A 23,028-nucleotide genomic window follows, 5' to 3' on the forward strand; every position below is an offset into this window, starting at 1 on the left:
TACAGGTGTATGGATTTCACTTTAGCTCACTTGGTACAGGTGTATGAATTTCACTTTAGCTCACTTGGTACAGGTGTATGAATTTCACTTTAGCTCACTTGGTACAGGTGTATGAATTTCACTTTAGCTCACTTAGTACAGGTGTATGGATTTTGATGTTCTTGATTCATAGAGGTGGGGCCAAGATGTGGTTATGTTGGTTTCATGGTTGGCTGAGTATTTACAAAATATTGACGAGAGTAGGCCATTGGGCAAGTCAGTACAAAATGTACAAAATATAGGGCAGATATCAGAACATAACGAATAATATGTAATGTATATATCATCTTTATTTTGTTGTGTCCTTTCTGCAAATCGTATTTCTCAGAATCTAACCATAGGATCTTTCTAAAACTTTGACCTACCCCCCCAAAAATGGGTGGCAGCTTTTGATTAAATATATTTTCAAAACGTTTTACGAAATCCGAAATCATCGATTTTTTTGAAAGAAAAAACTGACAATGCAATATTTTACTTACAGACATGGGAGTTACATTTTCTGAATCCTTGAAGGAAAGCCTAAAAATCTATCGGATCAGAATTTTGATTTCGTTCAAGTGAGGGTCACAATTTTGAACTGAATATGAGAAAAGGTTAAAAACCCACGTTAACGCACGTTAAGATGAACATAATAGGCCGTACTTTAAAGAATACGTCTCCTATTACCGAAATGAATACATTTTTGGATAGAGGGGATCAGGGTTGTGTTTTTGGTATTTGAAAATGTCACCATTTCGAATTTTGCCTTTGACATTTTTCATGCCGACAAAGTTGTTTACGAGTGAAAAATCGCATTAACTTCTCGAGATTTTGACCAATTTTTATGATTATTTTTTCTTGTTGAGATTCTTTATATAACCCATGTGACAGGAAGTGACTGAATATGAAAGCTTTCATATCTGCTTTGCAGATCTTGTTAGCATTTGTAGTTGAATGATCTACAGTAGGTATTTTAGAACTAGAAAATCAATATAATGCAAATTTAATAATAGAAAAATATAGTTTTAAATAAACTCTATCCACCCTGCTAAGGTGCAATTTAGGTCAGAAAACTCTTCTAAAGTGTTGCTTTTGAAACATTTGCTGAAATTCCTGAATCCTGCCCTGTTAGACTGTAAGTTTTATGTTTCAGATTTGACAGAATTAAGGGTTTGGATACAGTGATAATGGCTCAGAAGGCTCCAACGCAAGAAAGGATTCCCACTCAAGAAAGGAGTCCCACTGAAGAAAGGGCTCCCATTCAAGAAAGTGCAGTTGGATTAATTGATTCAATGCAAGTAGTAAGTGAAGTAATCCAACGGCCAATTTCAGCAGATACAGGTATGATGTGTAACAATAGAATATGTAGGTACATGTATTATGTCCTGGTGTAGGTAATAGGTCCTGGTGTGGGTATTATGTCCTGGTGTAGGTAATAGGTCCTGGTGTAGGTAATAGGTCCTGGTGTGGGTATTATGTCCTGGTGTAGGTAATAGGTCCTGGTGTGGGTATTATGTCCTGGTGAGGGTATTATGTCCTGGTGTAGGTAATAGGTCCTGGTGTGGGTATTATGTCCTGGTGAGGGTATTATGTCCTGGTGTAGGTAATAGGTCCTGGTGTGGGTATTATGTCCTGGTGAGGGTATTATGTCCTGGTGTAGGTAATAGGTCCTGGTGTGGGTATTATGTCCTGTTGAGGGTGTTATGTCCTGGTGTAGGTAATAGGTCCTGGTGTGGGCATTATGTCCTGTTGAGGGTATTATGTCCTGATGTGGGTAATAATGTAACCGGGTGGTGTAAATTCTCAACAAAAACTAAGGTGGTTAGTTTTTAAACCTTTATTAAAAAACCCTGAAATATATATAAGTTAAAATTAATATACATATCACAGTAACAGTTCAGTACAATAAAATAATAGTAAGGCATGCATATTGGTACTCAATGAAATATATCAATAATTTATACACTAAAATACATCACTAATTAAATTAAACATTTTAAACAGGCCTTAAGTTTATACTAAATATAATATAAGTAGTTGACACCATTCCCAAAGAAGGGTTTTTTAAATAAGACTATCAAGATGGTGAACAAAATCTTCAGATAACTATATTCTGGAAAATAACATTATTCTGATTATACATACAATATACTTTCAAAACGGTACCTTATAATCTACTATATATATGTATATATGAAAAACTAATGATCTTTACATGTTATTTTCTATCTATTTAAATAAAATGGCTGCTTAATATTACAATTTCTATCATTCCTACATCCGCTCCATCTAAACTCCAATTACCCAAAATAAGAGAATTAGCACACATACCTGTAATACTGAAGTAGTATAACTGGAACAATTCTCTGAAAATAACTTAACTAGATTTGGAAAATAAAGTTAAACAATTTGATTGAAGATATCAAATTGTCCTTACACTTCGAAATCTATCTAATGTCTGATGTACAAAGTGAGGTTTAGATAAAAAGAGAACTTGGTTGTAACCAAGGGAGTAGAATTGTACTCACCCCAAGATTTGGGCTCTAAGAAAACAGTACAGGTTAACAAGCCAAGTTAAAGGAGAGATGTTATTATAGGCCAGTTGCAATTAAAATTAGTGTCAGTTTGTTAGTTTAAAGGTGCACTCACTCAATACACTATATTACTTGACATAATAAAACCTATAAACATATTAAAATTCTGCTTTGCTACAATATGTCCTGGTGTGGGTAATATGTCCTGGTGAGGGTATTATCCCCAAAAGATCTCGGCTGCTTTCGATATTGGCATGTATCGGATCGAAACTTCATGGATTATGGCCCCTGTTTGTACGAAAAATCATGTTTTTAGCTTGTGGACCCTATAGAGGTCACAATTTTTATCCGATTTTGTTGAAACTTGACATGTAAGTTTATAACCCAAAGATCTCAGTTCCTTTCGATATTCGTGCATATCGGACTGTAACTTCCTGAATTATGGCCCCTGATTGTACGAAAAATCGCGTTTTTAGCTTGTGGACCCTATAGAGGTCATAATTTTTATCTGATTTAAAAAAACGTATTATTATATCACCATTACACCCTTAGGAAGGTTGAAAGGTGAAAATCAGACCAAAATTGCCGGACAAAATGGCCGCCATTTGTACGCGAATAGTGTAAAAATGTGGTAAATCAAGGTTGTGGACCCTGTATGGGTCACAATTTTAATTTAATTTTGATGAAACTTGAAATGCATGTTTATAAACTAAAGATCTTGGTTCCTTTCGATATTGTCGCATATCGGATCGTAACTTCCTGAATTATGGCCCCTGATTATACGAAAAATCGGGTTTTTAGCTTGTGGACCATATATAGGTCATAATTTTTATCCAATTTAAAAAAACGTATTATTATATCACCGTTACACCCTAAGGAAGGTTGAGTTCGCATTTGGGGAAAATCGCCGGACAAAATGGCCGCCGTTTGTACACAAATAGTGTAAAAATAGGGTAAATCAAGGTTGTGGACCCTTTATGGGTCACAATTTTAATTTGATTTTGATGAAACTTGAAATGCATGTTTGTAACCTAAAGATCTTGGTTCCTTTCGATATTGTCGCATATCTGATTGTAACTTCCTGAATTATGGCCCCTGATTATACGAAAAATCGTGTTTTTAGCTTGTGGACCCTATATAGGTCATAATTTTTATCCGATTTAAAAAAAACGTATTATTATATCACCGTTACACCCTAAGGAAGGTTCAGTTCAAATTTGGGGAAAATCGGACCAAAATTGCCGGACAAAATGGCCGCCGTTTGTACGCGAATAGTGTAAAAATAGGGTAAATCAAGGTTGTGGACCCTGTATGGGTCACAATTTTAATTCAATTTTGATGAAACCTGAAAAGCATGTTTATAACCTAAAGATCTTGGTTCCTTTCGATATTGTCGCAAATTGGATCGTAACTTCCTGAATTATGGCCCCAGATTGTACGCAAAATCGCCTTTTTTAGCTTGTGGTCCCTCTGAAGGTCACAATTATTATCCGATTTAAAAAAAACGTTTGAATATATCACCGTTACACCGTAATGAAGGTTGAGTTAGAATTTCGTGAAAATCGGACCAAAATTGCCGGACAAAATGGCTGACGCTTGTATGCGAATAGTGTAAAAATATGGTATATGTCAAGGTTGTGGACCCTGTAGAGGTCGCAATTTTAATTCGATTTTGATGAAACTTGAAATGCATGTTTATAACCTAAAGATCTTGGTTCCTGTCGATATTGTCGCATATCGGATCGTAACTTCATAAATTATGGCCCCTGATTATATGTAAAATCGCCTCTTTTAGCTTGTGGTCCCTCTGAAGGTCACACTTATTATCTGATTTTAAAAATCGTTTGAATATATCACTGTAACACCATAATAAAGGTTGAGTTCAAATTTCCTGAAAATCAAACCAAAACTGCTGGACAAAGTGGCCGCCGCTTGTACACGAAAGGTGTAAAAATATGGTATATCAAGGTTGTGGACCCTGTAGAGGTTACAATTTTAATTCGATTTTGATGAAACTTGAAATGCATGTTGATCTTGGTTCCTTTCGATATTTGCGCATATCGAATTGTAACTTCATGAATTATGGCCCTTGATTGTAGGAAAAATCATTTTCTTTTGAGCTTGTTCTCTATCCATCTCTCAAAAATGTGGGCGTATCCTGCCTGGCAGCCGCTGGTTTGAAATTCTATGGGTTGGTCTAGAAATGATCAGACTTGGAATTTATGGATTAGTGCCAGACATATATTAAGAATATCATTAAAACATTAAATGAACCAAATAAAGGACTTGTTCTAACCGGTTCCTTATTTCAGCTTATTTCAGAGTTATGGCACTTAATCACTTTGAAATATCTTGTCGACACTCTAGACTAGAGGCTAAACTTAATATCCAATTGATTTTGAATTGATACACAGTATTTAAGGTCATGAGACGAAGAAGCCTATTGATTTTCGATAATTACTGCCCTTGATCACTTTGAAAAATCTTGTGTATGCTCTAGAGGCTAAAGTTAATATGTAGAATTCATATATCCTGATGAGCGCGAAATTAAAAACACTACTGACGGTGACAATTACGCTTCCTACTTGGATTTGCATCTCAATTTTGACAATTGCCATAAACTTAGTGTTAAATTGTACGATAAACGTGATGACTTTGAATTTCCGATTGTTAACTTTCCATTTATTAGTAGTAACATTCCGATATCACCAGCTTATGGAGTGTTTGTGTCTCAACTAATTCGTTACGCGAGAGCTTGTTCATTTTATTCTGATTTTATAACTAGATCGAGGCATTTGTCATCTAAGCTTCAACTACAGGGATACTTGCGAACTAAACTTATTAAAACCGTTAAAAAGTTTTATGGCCGTCATATTGACTTGATTGGTAAATATAACATGTCTCTCTCGGCTATTATTCTAGATATATTTAATTGACACGTATACTATCTCCCTGATAATGTCTGTCTACTACATCGTTAACAGTGTTCATCACGTGCATTTTGCATACCGATAGTCCATTGGCCAATCACGCTATTTTACCGAGATTTCGCCTAATAGTTTGGATGCAGCTATGGCAGGTGTGGCGCCAGGCAGGGTAAGCTTACTCTTCCGGACACCTGTTACCACTGTTTGTCGTGTATTTTGTACACGGTGAACAGTCCATATGCTGATTACACTATTTTGCTTTATCACACTATTTTGCCTATACCGTTTTTTTAGGACATCGAATTTTGTCTAATGGTTTGGATTGTTCGTACTTGGTTTTATTTTATTGACTATAAATTTATACACAGTGTTTAAGGTCATGTGACGAACAATTGAAACAGATTTTAATGATTAGCTATCTTTATTATTTTATGCATTGTTACTTTGGAACAAAATACCTTCCGGTGTGGTTCCCCACTTGTCATTGGTGCAGGATGGAGAATCTGGCAAGGCACAGCGTAAAGTTGTTCGGATGGAACAAAAAAACGAGGTCCTGTGTACACATTGGCATGCCCTTAAAATTACCCTGCCCATTTTCATTAGCCCAAAATGTTTCAATGTCCTTTAGTAATTATACTGTTTATTACTGAGTGACGTTTCTACTAGGATTCTCTAGTCATTATCAAGCATGTCGAAACGTCGCTCAGTAATAAGCAGTAATTTTATACAATACTGACCTGTATATTCATTAGCCCTTTCGGAATAGGAAATTAAACCCCATTTCATTTCCATAATCCATAATGATTTGGGTCTGTATAATATGGTGATCTGTTGCAGGAAATGCTGTTAATCATGAAACTGAACTTTCCAAGAGAAATAGAAGTCATGGAAAGTCACCAGTTCAACGATATTCTGGTATTAGTATCAGTGATCGGAAGAAGCAACTCAGGTGAGAGAGAGAGAGGGAGGGAGAGAGAGAGAGAGAACCAGAGGAACATACTCCTGTCAGGTGCAAGCAGGGAATCAAAACCCCATCACTAGACTCAATAACAGACCTTATGGTCTAACACGCTTGCATTAAACCATTCAGCTACCCAAATTTATCTTAAACCCTTGAGAACTTTATACCACTTATTTTGCTATCATACAGTGAACAAATTTACACCCTGTTCATCATTACAGTAGATGGCTTATTTAGAACACGCAAAATAAAAAAAAAATTGGGCCATCAAGACACTAAGTCAAGCGCTCAAGATACTATTTAGTAACCTCCCTTTCACCGTAATTCAGATTTAAATTCACAATATGAAATTGGTCTTATTATTTACAGTGGGATGTCACCAAACAAAGATTATCAAGGTGTAGAACTACATACCTATGAAATGAGAGTATCGAATCAGAGAACAAAAAAATCCAACATAATAAGTGGGTAGGTCGTTTTGTACGCCCACATTGAAATGTGGTTGTATATTGTGGTAATCCCCGTCCGTCCGGCCAGCCGGCATCCACAAGCAAGAGGCTAAAGTTGATATCCTATTGACTTTGAATTTATACACAGTGTTTAAGGTCATAAGACGAAGAATCCTATTGATTGTCAATGATTTCTGATAATTACTACCAGAGTTATGGCCCTTTGAAAAATCTTGTGGATGCTCTACAGGTTAAAGTTAATATCCGATTGACTTTAAATTTATACACAGTGTTTATGCCTATATATAATCATTTCAATTGACTTTAGATTGAAACACAGAGTTTAAGGTCTTGAGACGAATAAGAACATTGATTTTCAATGATTTTTGATAACTTGAACAGCTGAATCCATGATATTAAATGTTTTGTATACTAAATGTTAGCATGGGCCACCAAACAAATCCAAATGATTTTCTGATAATTACTTAATAAGTTGTTACTCTTAATCAGATTTTAGTGTATCATAAATGTTCCATTACGGACAAAAGTAAAAATATGCGACAACTCTTGTTGACTGCCCGGACGATTTAGCTTCTGTAGGCACATGTTTTGTTGCCTGGCAACTTATCTTTTTTTTTGACTAACATATTGAAATAACTATCAGACTGGATTGGCAAAACTGAAGTTAAACATCTCATCAACATATTACTTCTGACGTTTTGTTACTGACACACAGTTAAAAATCTGTCTAATGGAGATATTTCCATCAGCTTCTTGAGAGCTGTGGATGTCATATATTAAACATATTAGTCAAGCTACATGTCACAACATTCTGCAGCCATGATGCTCCTTAAAGCTGTTAGTGGATGGTAGTTGAATCCTGGAGGTTCCGTTGGATTTCCAGTATGGTTTCTGATTGTCAGTGGTGCAGCACGTTAAAGATCCCTTGGCAGATAGACTTTGATATCATCAGAGTAGGCTGTAGCTCCGCTGTCTGGGGACAATTTTCCTCATAGCTTATGCCCGTCTTCATTAGCCCAGTCAGGGTAGAACAGTAGGATGTTAAACCACATTTCATTTCTGTTTGTGGATGTTTCTGCTGTTGCCAGCATGTAGCTTACTAATTGTTTCTAGCATATTGACAATTTTTTGTTTTTATTCTGTTGCAGGTTGACACCTGAAATGACACTAGACATGATTGAGACAGCTGATGGCAATTTGGATGAAAACAAACAGGTCACTTTTAATCTAGTAGGTATAAGAACTGAATGTTAAATTAAATTGTTTGAAATATTACGGTATTGTTGATTTACTCTGTGACTGACTATAAATAGACAGTAAGCTTGCATGCATATGGGAAGGTATAAATAGACTTGATTGGGTATGGGGTGAGGAGTTTGGGTAGATCACCGCCGGCATGGAGGTCAGATATTTAAACTTATCTTATATATATCATCTGTATGGTTCTCATAGTATAATAAATTCTTATTTATTTCTATTTTAATTGTATATTGTAGAAACATGTTCATCAAGAAGAGACCTTTTGTGCAGGTGACAGTGAAAACCAGGAGTCATACCAGACAATTGATGACACAAACCCCAGATATGTAAGTATACAGCATCCCGAGGTTGAGTGATCTAATGTGAGAAAGGTTTTTGGATCGGAAGTTCTATCATTGAGTGTATTTATAAGGATACAATTTCAAGAAAGGCTATACCATATTCTCTATAAATCTTCATGAGATGAACAAGCCTATTTATTTTCTTGTGGGCACTCTAGAGGCTATAGTTAATACCTGATTGACTTTAGAGTGATACACAGAATTTAAGGTTATGAGACGAACAAGTATATCGATTTTCAATGAATTTTGATAACTTGAACAACTTAATCCATGATATTAAATGTTTCGTATACTAAAGATTAGCATGGGACAAAACTAAGAGACAAACAAATTCTAACGATTTTCTGATAATTACTTAATGAGTTGTTACTCTTAATCAGATTTTAGTGTATTATGAATGTTTCATTACCGAAAAAAGTAAAAATATGTGATATTCTTGTTGACTGTCCGGACAATTTAGCTGCTGTGGGCGTATGTTTTGTTTATTTTGTTTCAGAAGTCAGATTGGATGACATTTTTTTATAAGGTGCAACTACTTTTTAAACTTTTCCATCCAAATATTGTCAAGATATGTCAGATATATATGGATAGTAAATCTCTTAAACTTTCTCCCTGCTATTGTGGTAAGTTTTTAAACAATACAATATTTCCAGGGGGTTTTCGAGGGGGTCAGGCAATCTTTATCACAGCGATGAAAGCTTCATTTTAACTCTGGACAAGATGACAGACCTTCAAGCTCATGTGCAGTATAGATCTATGCGTGAACTCACATCACTTGGCGTCATTAACACGATAACACGTACATTGTTTACATCGGATGTAGTAACACAAACTGGCCAAACCAGAATTGGTGACTTTAACTCATTTTAAACCTTCATAATGTGTGCTTTTGACGCATCCTTGATTCGTCAGGTGTGAAAATGTGTAATGTTATGTAAATAGAATTATTTATTAATTATACCAGCAGGATATCTGGCTACGCCCGGGGCCTAAATTCGAACAGTGTCAAATTCCCTAAGGGCCCAAATTTCACCCAGGGCCTAAAATTCGCACATGGTCCAAATTCCCATGGTACCCAAATTCACCAGGGGCCCCATTTCGCCGGGCCCAAATTTATCCGGATCCCAAATTCACCAGGGGCTCAAATTCTCCAGGGACCAAAAATTGTCCCGGGGCCCAAATTCACCGTATCTATGTATGTTTGTCTATCACACTTTGTCTGTGGCCCCATTTGCCAGGTGTCAAAAAAATCAAAAACGTCTGTGTGTATGTATTTGTGTGTGTGGGTATTGGCCAGTTGGTCATTTCGTCCATCTCATTTCTCCTGAGGCCCAAATTTGCATAGGGTCCAATTTGCCAGAGGCCCAAATCCAATTATCGATTACAGATTCAAGATCCACCCAATACCTTGATCAGACAAATCTACACAACAAGCGATTTAAAAATATATAATAATCAGATAGGATGAATAATCCTTGCATCGGTTTAATCTGACGTGGTAATAATCTACAACAATAATCCTAAACTTGGATTGCAACTGTGGTATTCTTTTGGACGTGAAATTCACAGCCGCTTATCTGGTCAGTTTTTTCGTCGGGTGATCTGATAATCTATCGCCGTTCCTGTAGAGATCTATACAGTGCATGAACCACGAGCTGTACATGTTATATTCATTATACAGTCCAGACACCGTATAATACAGCTTGAGCTACCAGTCTCTAATTCCAGATGAAGACTGGTTTAAGTTGTTTGAAAACATATCACATATATTGAGTTAGTTGCTCGGCCCTAAGGTTGAGGATTTTAAGGGCTTTTAACACAAAATTAAGCAATTTTATTAACCAAAATATAATCGGGATTGGCCCTTTAATAATGAAATAAAATGTTTGATGTTTTATTTCAGGACTGAGTATATATGAGAGAATATGTGTCAGAAAAGAAACATTTGAAGACCAATTCCTCATAAATCTTATCAGAAATTTATTTTCTGTCTTAGAATTTATTCACCGCAAGGGATTTATACATCGGAACATCCAACGTAAGTGACCACTCCACTTTAATGTGTTTTTATATTATTGTCATTGATTTGGGTGGTTGAATGGTCTACAGCGTGCAGTTGACATTATAAATCTTTCATTGAGTCAACTTTCATGGTTTCGATCACACACATGTACGTGGCAAGGAGCAGGTTCGCCTGTCCAACCTTGTGCGTTTTCTCCGGGTACTTCAGTTTCCTCTACGCACCAGCAAAAAATAGAAAAGTATGTGTCAGTGGATGTTAAACCCTCTCTCTCTCCCACTGAAATTATTGTGTCCTACACCCACATTTACAAATTAATATTTAATGTAGGCCTATATATGAAATTGTTTTTAAAATTTCAGCAAGAAATATTTGCCTGGATGGCAATGGGAAACTGTGTTTGGTTGGTTTTGATTTCTGCACCAACTTACAGGATTCCAACACCAACAAGCTGGAAATAGATTATAGATCAACTGACTGTTCTCCAGAATATTTTAGTCCCGAGCTGTGTCAACAGATTGTCAATGCCGATGACAAAAAGTTTGGTTGTAAGCCCCGATACAAAGATGTACAAATTACTAATAAGTCTGATACTTATGCTGCTGGCCTGATGATATGCCTGTTTTTAAAAAAAAAAAAACTTTTAGAACCTGAGTACTTAACTACAGATGAAACTTATGATAGCAACAGACAATTTATTCAGGGGGTAAAGTATATCTTTCTGCCAAATTTTACAATTGATTTGGTTTGTGATTTGTAATTTTGTGTGTGTGGGTGTGTGTGTGTGAGAGAGAGAGAGAGAGAGAGAGAGAGAGAGAGAGAGTTTAATGACCACTCGACACAAACTAGGTCATTTCCGGGACTAACATATGGTTGATTTTATTTCAATCATTCGCTTGCACGTACAGGTCTTTAGCAGTGGGAGGAAACCGGAAGACCTGTAGAAAACCCACGAGGTTGGACAGGCAACCCTACTCCTTGTCACGTACAACCAGGGATTCGAACCCACGCCAGTTGACGGCGCTAACCATTCGGCCATCCAACCCCCCATGTAATTTTGTACAATACATATGATCAGTTAAATATGAATAAATCATCATTGACTAAACCTGATAGAACACAGAATGAAATGAAAGGAAATAAAATGAAATAGGGTTTAACGTCCTACTGTTCTGCTCCTATACTGGGCTAATGCAGTGTGCTATGGGGGAAATGTTGCCTGGGCAACGGCACTATGGCCTACTCTTATATCGAATTCAACTGCGCGTGAACATTTAATTCTGTACTGACCCCATCCTCGGTATCCCCAAACCATGTGTGAATAATAACTTCTGTACTGACCCATCCTCGGTATCCCCAAACCATGTGTGAATAATAACTTCTGTAGAAATGAAATGACTCGGCTAATGAAGACGGGCATACGCCATACAGTGTGCTATGAGGGAAATTTTGTCCAGACAGCACCACTACGGCCTACTCTTATATCGAATTCCAATTGCCAACTAATCGTTTACGTGCACGCCAATGTATACACTGGACCTCAGTTTTCCGTCCCATCCGAACGACTAGACAGCTGTCCTTGTCTGACCTTCTGGCCTTCCGTCCTGCACCAGTGACAAGGGGGGTAACCATGTCGGAAAATCCTGATGAACTTTCTCGGCTAATGCAGGGATCGAACTCGCGATCTCCAGGCTAGCGAGCCAGCGTCCCAGCCACCGTGGCTGCGAGAACACAGAATGTACAGTGTGATAAACAATCATTAAAAACATGTTTTTTCTTATGTGAAAAATTACCAATAAAGTGTGACCTAAGTATGCATAGGTCAAAACCCAAGAGATCGTATGATACAAAAAAAATACATGCTATTTTACAGATAGCTAAGGATCCAGGGTTCATGAAAAAATGCAGACCCGATGACATGCCACAGGATTGGAAAAAAGTTGTAGATAAGTGTCTTGAAGGAGATGCATCAGAAAGATGCGATGTTTCAGATGTAATTGTACTCTTACGTGGTGAGAACTTAACACTGAAACCCAGGTATCATTTTATCTAGCACAAATTTCTTTCACATTCATTCATTATCAATCCTTGTTTGAAAATTCGTAAAAATTGTTTAAAATCACCCCAAATCATCTAATTTGTACTTGTGTCCAGTTTAAAGCTGACCGATTTTAATTTTGATAATGAGTGTCCAATTTACAAGTATTTAATTTCCTGACCACTGTCCAAACATTAATCATTATACATCAATAATCAATTAGGTTGTTTATTTTTTAACAGTGGTCAGGAAATTAAATACTTGTAAATTAGACACTCATTGTCAATATTGAATGGTTAGCTTTAAACTGGACACAAGTACAAATTAGAAGATTATTGATGATTTTAAATGATTTTTACAAAGATTTGATATTGAATAAATGTGAAAGAAATGAGTGATAAATACACAAGATTAAATGATACCTGGGTTACAGTGTAGTATATTGTAATACATGCAAGGGTTCTAAACATTAGGGGGAGCTGTGGTGATTCAGCGAGTAAGAAGTTCGTCCACTAACCAGGATGTTCTGTGTTCCATCAGAAGCTCTGAGACAAGAGTTCGGCTCATTTAGAAGAATACATGTATAGGAGTGGAATGAGGTGAAAACAGCCACAATACTTCGTACATTTTTTATCCAATATTATTTTGATGAATGTAGAAGAAAAAAAAAAATATGCTTATTTTCTTGCCTTGAGGTAAAAAGGCCTTTTCACCACCTTTTTTAGAGATTTCTCAATAACCTTTGAACTATTTTGCAAAATATTTTACTTGAACAAAATTGTTGCCAGTTGTTGGAATTGTTTAAAGTTAAATCTATCTTTCCAAGTAATTCTGAAGCTAGAAATACTTTGCTTTCATATTTTAATTACCAGAAGAAAATGTTTCCTTTTACAATTATGTCCAACTTTGTGGGTTTTCTCCGGGTCCTCCGGTTTCCTCCCACCGTTAAACCCCCCCTCTCTCTCTCTCTCTCTCTCTCTCTCTTTTCACCATCACACAGATGAATATGGAAATAAATATTAATTTATTATGCAGAAATGGAGAAAATTAGAGCAATGGGCAACAAACCTGTAGCAATAGAAGGCACTCAGCCAGACCACAACCTTCAAAATCTGAGTAACACTAGACAGATTACTGACCATTCCAAACAACAATTGAACCCTCAAGATGGAGCAGAACATTTTACAGGTGAGCAAGTGAAACAAATATTTACCGTTTCATATTACGAAATGTATGAATTCATAAATAAAGGGAGGAGATCCAATAAAATAATCCAAGAAAATGACCCACCTTTTTAACACCTGATACATGTAAATATTCACAACCCCAATTACATTGTTGCTTAATTCGAAAACCACCTGAAACTACTGCTATCTAGAACAACTAGAACCACTCGAGTATGAAACATAGTTTATGGCTATTCCCTGGATACAAACGATTTGTTGCGCTAAAGGAAGTCATATTCCTGGGACTCAGGCAGTCTGTTATACTAAAGGGAGCCGTATTTCCATGATACAAAAGGTTTGTTACACCAAAGGGAACCGCATTCTCGTGACTCATGCGATTTGTTGCACTAAGGGGACTACCGCGACTCATGCATTTTGTTGCACTAAAGAGAGCTCTATTCCTGTTGCACTAAAAGGAGCCGTATTCTAGTGACTCATGCGATTTGTTGCATTAAAGAAAGCTGTATTTCTGTGACTCATGCAGTTTGTGGCACTAAAGGCAGCCATAAGTAATGAAGAATGGAAATAACAGGTCTGTCACAAACATTTTCAGACACAAATTTAGATTTAGTCAGGCATAATTGATGTTAGTGTCAGACCAACTCAGGCCTGTTAATATTATCAAGACATTAAGTAAAATGTTTTTATTTATCAGTTGACCAACAAACTGTACCGAGTAGTATCGCTCAAACAAGCCACCAGATTATTTGCAAGGGATTAAATGACAAAATAAAGAATCAAAGAGCTGATGCTAGAATTCCTGCTGAATCTCTTCATGGAGAAATGACCAATCACACTTTGGACAGGCCACCACCAGAATCTAATAACATTCCACAAGCAACTGATAATGTTGCTGGAAGTGGACTAGAACCAGTATATGGTTCCGATGATGACATTCGAATAAGTTTAATTCCAACTACAATCTATGACGATGATTAGGTAACCGATATTTGTTTAATGTCCTTTTTTAGATTAGAACACAACGACACTCCCTGACGTTGCTATATTTTCTATACAATAAGAATCATTGATTGTAAAGTCTCACACTCTTTAGATAACTTTTAGATTTACTTAGAAAATAGAAATAGACACCCAGTACATATTCTTGTGACTGATAAAAATGGTTTTTATATATTAGACAAGGAGCACAGGGGGTTCAACCTCGCTGAAAAGTGTACTAGATTTCACCTATATGGTATGAATGCAAGTATATCTGGTATCATCAGAATGTAAGTCTGCCAGGTTTCTGATGGTGGGTGTAGCTGTGAGGGTTGTGATTCTGGGCGTGAATTCTTGGGCTAGATTAGCTCAAATCTGTACCACCTAAAACAGCTTTGGAGTTGTTCAGTACCACCATAGGAATCATGAATGACTACTGCCAGACACTTTGTTCGGTGGGTTACCCTTAAATGATGCGCCCAAAATGCCACGACCCCCCAACTAGGCTAGATTAGTGGGTACTGTTCCCGTGTTCCAAAAAATTAAATGTTTTGCCAGGATGCATAGAATACTAATACCTAGCACATATGGAAGAGGTGATAAACTGCGGATGCAAGAAATTGATTTTTGGGCAAAAAAAAAATGTTCCTGTAACCAGAGTATATCACATCTTTCACACGTGCTACGTATTAGTTTTTAATTTTTTGTACCAAGAGAACAGTGCCTGCTAATCTAGCCTAGATGTGGTCTGGAAATACAATAACTCTTGCCAGGGATACTCCACCACTACAAATGTCTGGCAATTACATAGCTCTGTCAGGGGTACCCCACCACTAGAAATGTATGTCAGAGTGTTTTTGTAATACTTGAAGATGTAAGGTCATATGGTACACTTTTGAGCTAATCTAGCCCAAGAATTCACGCCCAGAATCACAACCCTCACAGCCACACTCACCGTCAGAAACCTAGCAGACTTACATTCTGGTGATACCAGATATACATGGATTCATACCATATATGACAAAATTGGTACACTTTTCAGCTAGGTTGACCCCTGGGCTCCTGCTCTATATACCTGTATCTAAAGACAGTTGAAAGCCTAGATATACATACTCCTTTATTGAAATATAGATTTAAACTTCTGATAAAAATATATTTGTTGTTAAACCATTATATCTTACAAACTATGAATAGAAAGTCATATTCAGATTAAAATTTAACAATCCTTTCACTTAGAGTGTATAGTAGTCCTTACTTATACGCTATACCGAATATAATATAGTTTATGTGCTAACAGACAACCGGGTTGAAAATTAATAGTATCTTTCTTATTTTATTCATGGCGAGCCCTCTAATCTATTTTATTCATCGTGAGCCAACAAATCACTTGCTTATTTTATTGTGAGCCGACTAATCACTTGCTTATTTTTTTGTGAGCTTTCAGTTTGTAAGTCAAATGTAGCTTTATCAAATATATTAAGCATCAAATGAGCGATTTAATGAAATAAATGCAAAATGTGGAAAAATTGTTACATTATCAAATTTTTAGATGCAAAAATTGTTATATTATCAAATTTTTAGATGCAAAAATTGTTATATTATCAAATTTTTAGATGCAAAAATTGTTATATTATCAAATTTTTAGATGCAAAATTTGTTATATATCAAAAATTGTTATATTATCAAATTTTTAGACGCAAATATTGTTATATTATCAAAGTTTTAGATCAAACATGTATGTATATTTTAAATATTTAATAGTTTCTCTGATTGGTCAAGAGCAGGTTCTCTTCATTTTCGTTCTGGCTTGCAGAGGTCAGGTGAAACCCTGGAGCTAAAACCTGGATTGTATGCATCATAGCACTGAGAAATAAACTCTTTATTCAAATTAAGTAGAGCACTACCGTTAATTTAGAATTTCAGAAGAATTCATTTCAATTTCACTCTTTGAATGGAAGCCCTCCTGATATGGATGCCGAAGGTTGTCACTCTGCATTGTCTCCCCTACCCTCTGCGTGCCAGTGAAATTTCGTTTTGGAAGAGTACTTTGTTTCTGACATGAAGAACTGTCATTTGTTGAAAACAAAATAATTATTTAAAATCTTATAAATTAAACCTAGAAAGATATTTATATTGTAAAGATTAAATTAGATCAAAACCTTCATTTCTGACCCCAGCCAATTAAGTGTGGGATTTTCTCTTTTTGATTTTTAAAAGGTTTTTTCTAGTAAATATATATATATTTAAAAGTTTCTAAATTCTCCTAAAGTGAACCGGTGATTGAAATGAACATTATTTTGATTATACAATTACCCCTTTGATTAGGGCATACTGGAGTTACGTCCCCTTATTGAAGTCGCACTATTATTTAAATAAGCGACGTTATTGTCTTTTGTACATAGCCCTGAAGATGCTGTAAGGCCGAAAGATCTTGACAAATATGTAAATCTAATTAAAATACAGATTTTTCCATCCAAAACTTAGTATTTTTGGTATATATATATATATATATACAGTATACAAAGAGAAGCTTATCACCCCCAAAACTTATAGCACCAAATTATGTTTTTGTCCCAATTGGAGTAATGGGTGATCAACAGATTGAGCACTTATATAAAGTTTAATTAGATTTATATATTTATTATAAAAAGAATAAAATTAAAAACAAGAAGAAATATTTCTACACTATATATTTGTTTAGATTTCTCAATTTTAAATCTCTCAATTTCATATCTCTCAACTTTCGTCTTCCATATCTCTCAATTTTAGAATTCTTTATTTTAGATTTCTCAATTTTAGATTTCTTTATTTTAGATTTTTTAAAATTTAATTCTTCATAATTGTAAATATTCATATTTGATAATTCAAATATGTGATATACATTAAAACTATTTATTATCTTTATACGAGAGGAATTTTCAATCCTTGCAAACACAATTTTGTGTACTTAAGTTAGAATACGCTATATGTGACCCACACTGGCAAATTGAGTATTTATTTATAGACACATTATTGTGAAAATCTCAATTTCGATCAACATTGATTTGTCTGTAGCTCATTATAAGACTTTGCACATTCCGACTCATTTTGTCGGCACAGGTCACATATGGTACCGGTAATTACGTAATTTGTACTCTATCTGTTACTTAAGTTTAAATATCCAAAACCTGAAAGAAACAATACAGCAGAAGCCTCATACAAGTCAGTCTGCCACTCAGCCAGACCACAACCTTCAAAATCTGAGTAACACTAGACAGATTACTGACCATTCCAAACAACAATTGAACCCTCAAGATGGAGCAGAACATTTTACAGGTGAGCAAGTGAAACAAATATTTACCGTTTCATATTACGAAATGTATGAATTCATAAATAAAGGGAGGAGACCCAATAAAATAATCCAAGAAAATGACCCACCTTTTTAACACCTGATACATGTAAATATTCACAACCCCAATTACATTGTTGCTTAATTCGAAAACCACCTGAAACTACTGCTATCTAGAACAACTAGAACCACTCGAGTATGAAACATAGTTTATGGCTATTCCCTGGATACAAACGATTTGTTGCGCTAAAGGAAGTCATATTCCTGGGACTCAGGCGGTCTGTTATACTAAAGGGAGCCGTATTTCCATGATACAAAAGGTTTGTTACACCAAAGGGAACCGCATTCTCGTGACTCATGCGGTTTGTTGCACTAAGGGGACTACCGCATTTTGTTGCACTAAAGAGAGCTCTATTCCTGTTGCACTAAAAGGAGCCGTATTCTAGTGACTCATGCGATTTGTTGCATTAAAGAAAGCTGTATTTCTGTGACTCATGCAGTTTGTGGCACTAAAGGCAGCCATAAGTAATGAAGAATGGAAATAACAGGTCTGTCACAAACATTTTCAGACACAAATTTAGATTTAGTCCCGCATAATTGATGTTAGTGTCAGACCAACTCGGGCCTGTTAATATTATCAAGACATTAAGTAAAATGTTTTTATTTATCAGTTGACCAACAAACTGTACCGAGTAGTATCGCTAAAACAAGCCACCAGATTATTTGCAAGAGATTAAATGACAAAATAAAGAATCAAAGAGCTGATGCTGGAATCCAAATACTTACAAGTGCCTCTGTGAGAATTCCTGCTGAATCTCTTCATGGAGAAATTACCAATCACACTTTGGACAGGCCACCACCAGAATCTAATAACATTCCACAAGCAACTGAAGATGTTGCTGGAAGTGGACTAGAACCAGTATATGGTTCCGATGATGACATTCGAATAAGTTTAATTCCAACTACAATCTATGACGATGATTAGGTAACCGATATTTGTTTAATGTCCTTTTTTAGATTAGAACACAACGACACTCCCTGACGTTGCTATATTTTCTATACAATAAGAATCATTGATTGTAAAGTCTCACACTCTTTAGATAACTTTTAGATTTACTTAGAAAATAGAAATGGACACCCAGTACATATTCTTGTGACTGATAAAAATGGTTTTTATATATTAGACAAGGAGCACAGGGGGTTCAACCTCGCTGAAAAGTGTACCAGATTTCACCTATATGGTATGAATGCAAGTATATCTGGTACACTTTTGAGCTAATCTAGCCCAAGAATTCACGCCCAGAATCACAACCCTCACAGCCACACTCACCGTCAAAAACCTAGCAGACTTACATTCTGGTGATACCAGATATACATGGATTCATACCATATATGACAAAATTGGTACACTTTTCAGCTAGGTTGACCCCTGGGCTCCTGCTCTATATACCTATATCTAAAGACAGTTGAAAGCCTAGATATACATACTCCTTTATTGAAATATAGATTTAAACTTCTGATAAAAATATATTTGTTGTTAAACCATTATATCTTACAAACTATGAATAGAAAGTCATATTCAGATTAAAATTTAACAATCCTTTCACTTAGAGTGTATAGTAGTCCTTACTTATACGCTATACCGAATATAATATAGTTTATGTGCTAACAGACAACCGGGTTGAAAATTAATAGTATCTTTCTTATTTTATTCATGGCGAGCCCACTAATCTATTTTATTCATCGTGAGCCAACAAATCACTTGCTTATTTTATTGTGAGCCGACTAATCACTTGCTTATTTTTTTGTGAGCTTTCAGTTTGTAAGTCAAATGTAGCTTTATCAAATATATTAAGCATCAAATGAGCGATTTAATGAAATAAATGCAAAATGTGGAAACATTGTTACATTATCAAATTTTTAGATGCAAAAATTGTTATATTATCAAATTTTTAGATGCAAATTATCAAATTTTTAGATGCAAAAATTGTTATATTATCAAATTTTTAGACGCAAAAATTGTTATATTATCAAATTTTTAGATCAAATAATGTTATATTATCAAATTTTTAGATCAAATATTGTTATATTATCAAATTTCTAGATGCAAAAATTGTTATATTATCAAATTTTTAGACGCAAATATTGTTATATTATCAAAGTTTTAGATCAAACATGTATGTATATTTTAAATATTTAATAGTTTCTCTGATTGGTCAAGAGCAGGTTCTCTTCATTTTCGTTCTGGCTTGCAGAGGTCAGGTGAAACCCTGGAGCTAAAACCTGGATTGTATGCATCATAGCACTGAGAAATAAACTCTTTATTCAAATTAAGTAGAGCACTACCGTTAATTTAGAATTTCAGAAGAATTCATTTCAATTTCACTCTTTGAATGGAAGCCCTCCTGATATGGATGCCGAAGGTTGTCACTCTGCATTGTCTCCCCTACCCTCTGCGTGCCAGTGAAATTTCGTTTTGGAAGAGTACTTTGTTTCTGACATGAAGAACTGTCATTTGTTGAAAACAAAATAATTATTTAAAATCTTATAAATTAAACCTAGAAAGATATTTATATTGTAAAGATTGAATTAGATCAAAACCTTCATTTCTGACCCCAGCCAATTAAGTGTGGGATTTTCTCTTTTTGATTTTTAAAAGGTTTTTTCTAGTAAATATATATATATTTAAAAGTTTCTAAATTCTCCTAAAGTGAACCGGTGATTGAAATGAACATTATTTTGATTATACAATTACCCCTTTGATTAGGGCATACTGGAGTTATGTCCCCTTATTGACGTCGCACTATTATTTAAATAAGCGACGTTATTGCCTTTTGTACATAGCCCTGAAGATGCTGTAAGGCCGAAAGATCTTGACAAATATGTAAATCTAATTAAAATACAGATTTTTCCATCCAAAACTTAGTATTTTTGGTATATATATATATATATATACAGTATACAAAGAGAAGCTTATCACCCCCAAACCTATAGCACCAAATTATGTTTTTGTCCCAATTGGAGTAATGGGTGATCAACAGATTGAGCACTTATATAAAGTTTAATTAGATTTATATATTTATTATAAAAAGAATAAAATTAAAAACAAGAAGAAATATTTCTACACTATATATATATTTGTTTAGATTTCTCAATTTTAAATCTCTCAATTTCATATCTCTCAACTTTCGTCTTCCATATCTCTCAATTTTAGAATTCTTTATTTTAGATTTCTCAATTTTAGAATTCTTTATTTTAGATTTCTCAATTTTAGATTTCTTTATTTTAGATTTTTTAAAATTTAATTCTTCATAATTGTAAATATTCATATTTAATAATTCAAATATGTGATATACATTAAAACTATTTATTATCTTTATACGAGAGGAATTTTCAATCCTTGCAAACACAATTTTGTGTACTTAAGTTAGAATATGCTATATGTGACCCACACTGGCAAATTGAGTTTTTATTTATAGACACGTTATTGTGAAAATCTCAATTTCGATCAACATTGATTTGTCTGTAGCTCATTATAAGACTTTGCACATTCCGACTCATTTTGTCGGCACAGGTCACATATGGTACCGGTAATTACGTAATTTGTACTTTATCTGTTACTTAAGTTTAAATATCCACCTATTTGTCATTACTTAAGTTTAAATATCCATCTATTTGTATTATAACTGTTATACTTAAGTTTAAATATCCGTCTATTTGTATTGTAACTGTTATACTTAAGTTTAAATATCTGCCTATTTGTATTGTAACTGTTATTCTTAAGTTTAAATATCCATCAGTTTGTACTTTAACTGTTATACTTAAGTTTAAATATCTGCCTATTTGTATTGTAACTGTTATACTTAAGTTTAAATATCCATCAGTTTGTACTTCGCACAACTACAATTTAATGATATTCTTCCATTGAACTATTGTATGCAAATTTGTCCTTTAAGCAAATCTGTTCTCTATGCATAATAAATTCTTACTTGTTGACTTGTTGTTGACTTGTTTATAATCATGTTTATTAATCATGCATTACGTAAGATTAGATAAAGAGCTTACAGTTCTTGCTTTAACAGTTAAAAAATAGATAATGAAAAGAGAATATGTTGAAAATTTCATTAAAATTACTTCATTTTGAGCGACATTATGGCTGTTTGTAGCAGAATCTCTATTGTCATTGCTACCATTGTTATAATAGTAAACAAAGTCTTGATTATCCATTTTTTTTATTAAATCATTAACTGCCAATCATGTTTAAATCTGTTGAAAATCAAGAGCATCTGATGACATCGAGAGTTGATTATGGTCTTAGCAAGATAATTTAGAAAACATTTCAGGCCTAAAGAAAGACCTGCAATAGGTAGATTTACCTCTTGCATAATGTATGTTTAAACGAGATCAGAGTGATTTTCAAATTGGTTTCGGTCTAAGTTGTATGAAAGACGAAAACAGGTTCCAACATTGTCAAAATTTTAGTATTTGCCTTTCAATCATTTTCATTTATATGCTCCACTTTTGATGTGGACACATTAAAGTCCTCTCGAACCAGGTGTTGGGTTCGATCCTGCTGATGGGGGAAAAAGTTCCGTAAAGATTTTTTTGATGTGATTCTTTCTTGTCAGTTGTGCAGTCAGAGGACCTGGCAAGGGACAATGTGTAGTCGTTTGGAGGGGATGAAAAAACTGAGGTCCAGTGTACATGTAAAAGAACCCTTGGCAGTTGGAATTTGAAATAAGTGTATACTGTAGCACAATATATGGCGTATGCCCGTCTTCATTAGCCCAGTTCATGCAGAATAGTAGGACGTTAAACCCCATTTCATTTCGTTTCTGTTGGGGCTGACTGTCTTGTGTACAGATCAGCACTAATATATGAGAGAGAAATGGGGTTTACATCCACTCGACACAAACTAGGTTTAACTTGATTTCAATAATTTGTTTGTGCGTAGGGGTCTTTAACA

The 23,028-nt window shown here is 34.9% G+C and overlaps 1 protein-coding gene across 3 annotated transcripts; it reads left to right on the forward strand.

The window, feature by feature from the left end:
• Window positions 1-1,244: 1,244 nt before the first annotated feature.
• Window positions 1,245-22,056, forward strand: LOC126807976 (serine/threonine-protein kinase max-2). Of its 3 annotated transcripts, XM_050532982.2 has the most exons (12): window positions 1,251-1,359; window positions 6,317-6,428; window positions 6,810-6,908; window positions 8,059-8,140; window positions 8,407-8,496; window positions 9,008-9,134; window positions 10,415-10,549; window positions 10,894-11,237; window positions 12,405-12,543; window positions 13,605-13,757; window positions 14,451-18,049; window positions 18,734-22,056. In XM_050532982.2, exons 1-11 carry the CDS (start codon window positions 1,311-1,313, stop codon window positions 14,732-14,734), a joined length of 1,614 nt encoding a protein of 537 aa, XP_050388939.2. In that variant the 5' UTR covers window positions 1,251-1,310; the 3' UTR covers window positions 14,735-18,049; window positions 18,734-22,056. The 3 variants fall into 3 exon arrangements, with proteins under 3 accessions (XP_050388941.2, XP_050388939.2, XP_050388942.2); XM_050532984.2 differs by having other exon boundaries at window positions 1,245-1,359; window positions 8,407-9,134; XM_050532985.2 differs by having other exon boundaries at window positions 10,894-12,543.
• Window positions 22,057-23,028: the final 972 nt, after the last annotated feature.

Source organism: Patella vulgata, chromosome 9, assembly GCF_932274485.2.
Source record: "Patella vulgata chromosome 9, xgPatVulg1.2, whole genome shotgun sequence".
Classification (NCBI taxonomy): Eukaryota; Metazoa; Mollusca; class Gastropoda; family Patellidae; genus Patella; species Patella vulgata.

Excerpts from the sequence above, each read along its gene's own strand:
- LOC126807976 (XM_050532982.2), top strand. The coding sequence starts at position 1,311 with ATGCAAGTAGTAAGTGAAGTAATCCAACGGCCAATTTCAGCAGATACA. Across the intron at positions 8,497-9,007 it reads ATGACACAAACCCCAGATAT|AAGTCAGATTGGATGACATT; the intron begins GTAAGTATACAG and ends ATTTTGTTTCAG. Across the intron at positions 11,238-12,404 it reads ACAGACAATTTATTCAGGGG|ATAGCTAAGGATCCAGGGTT; the intron begins GTAAAGTATATC and ends GCTATTTTACAG.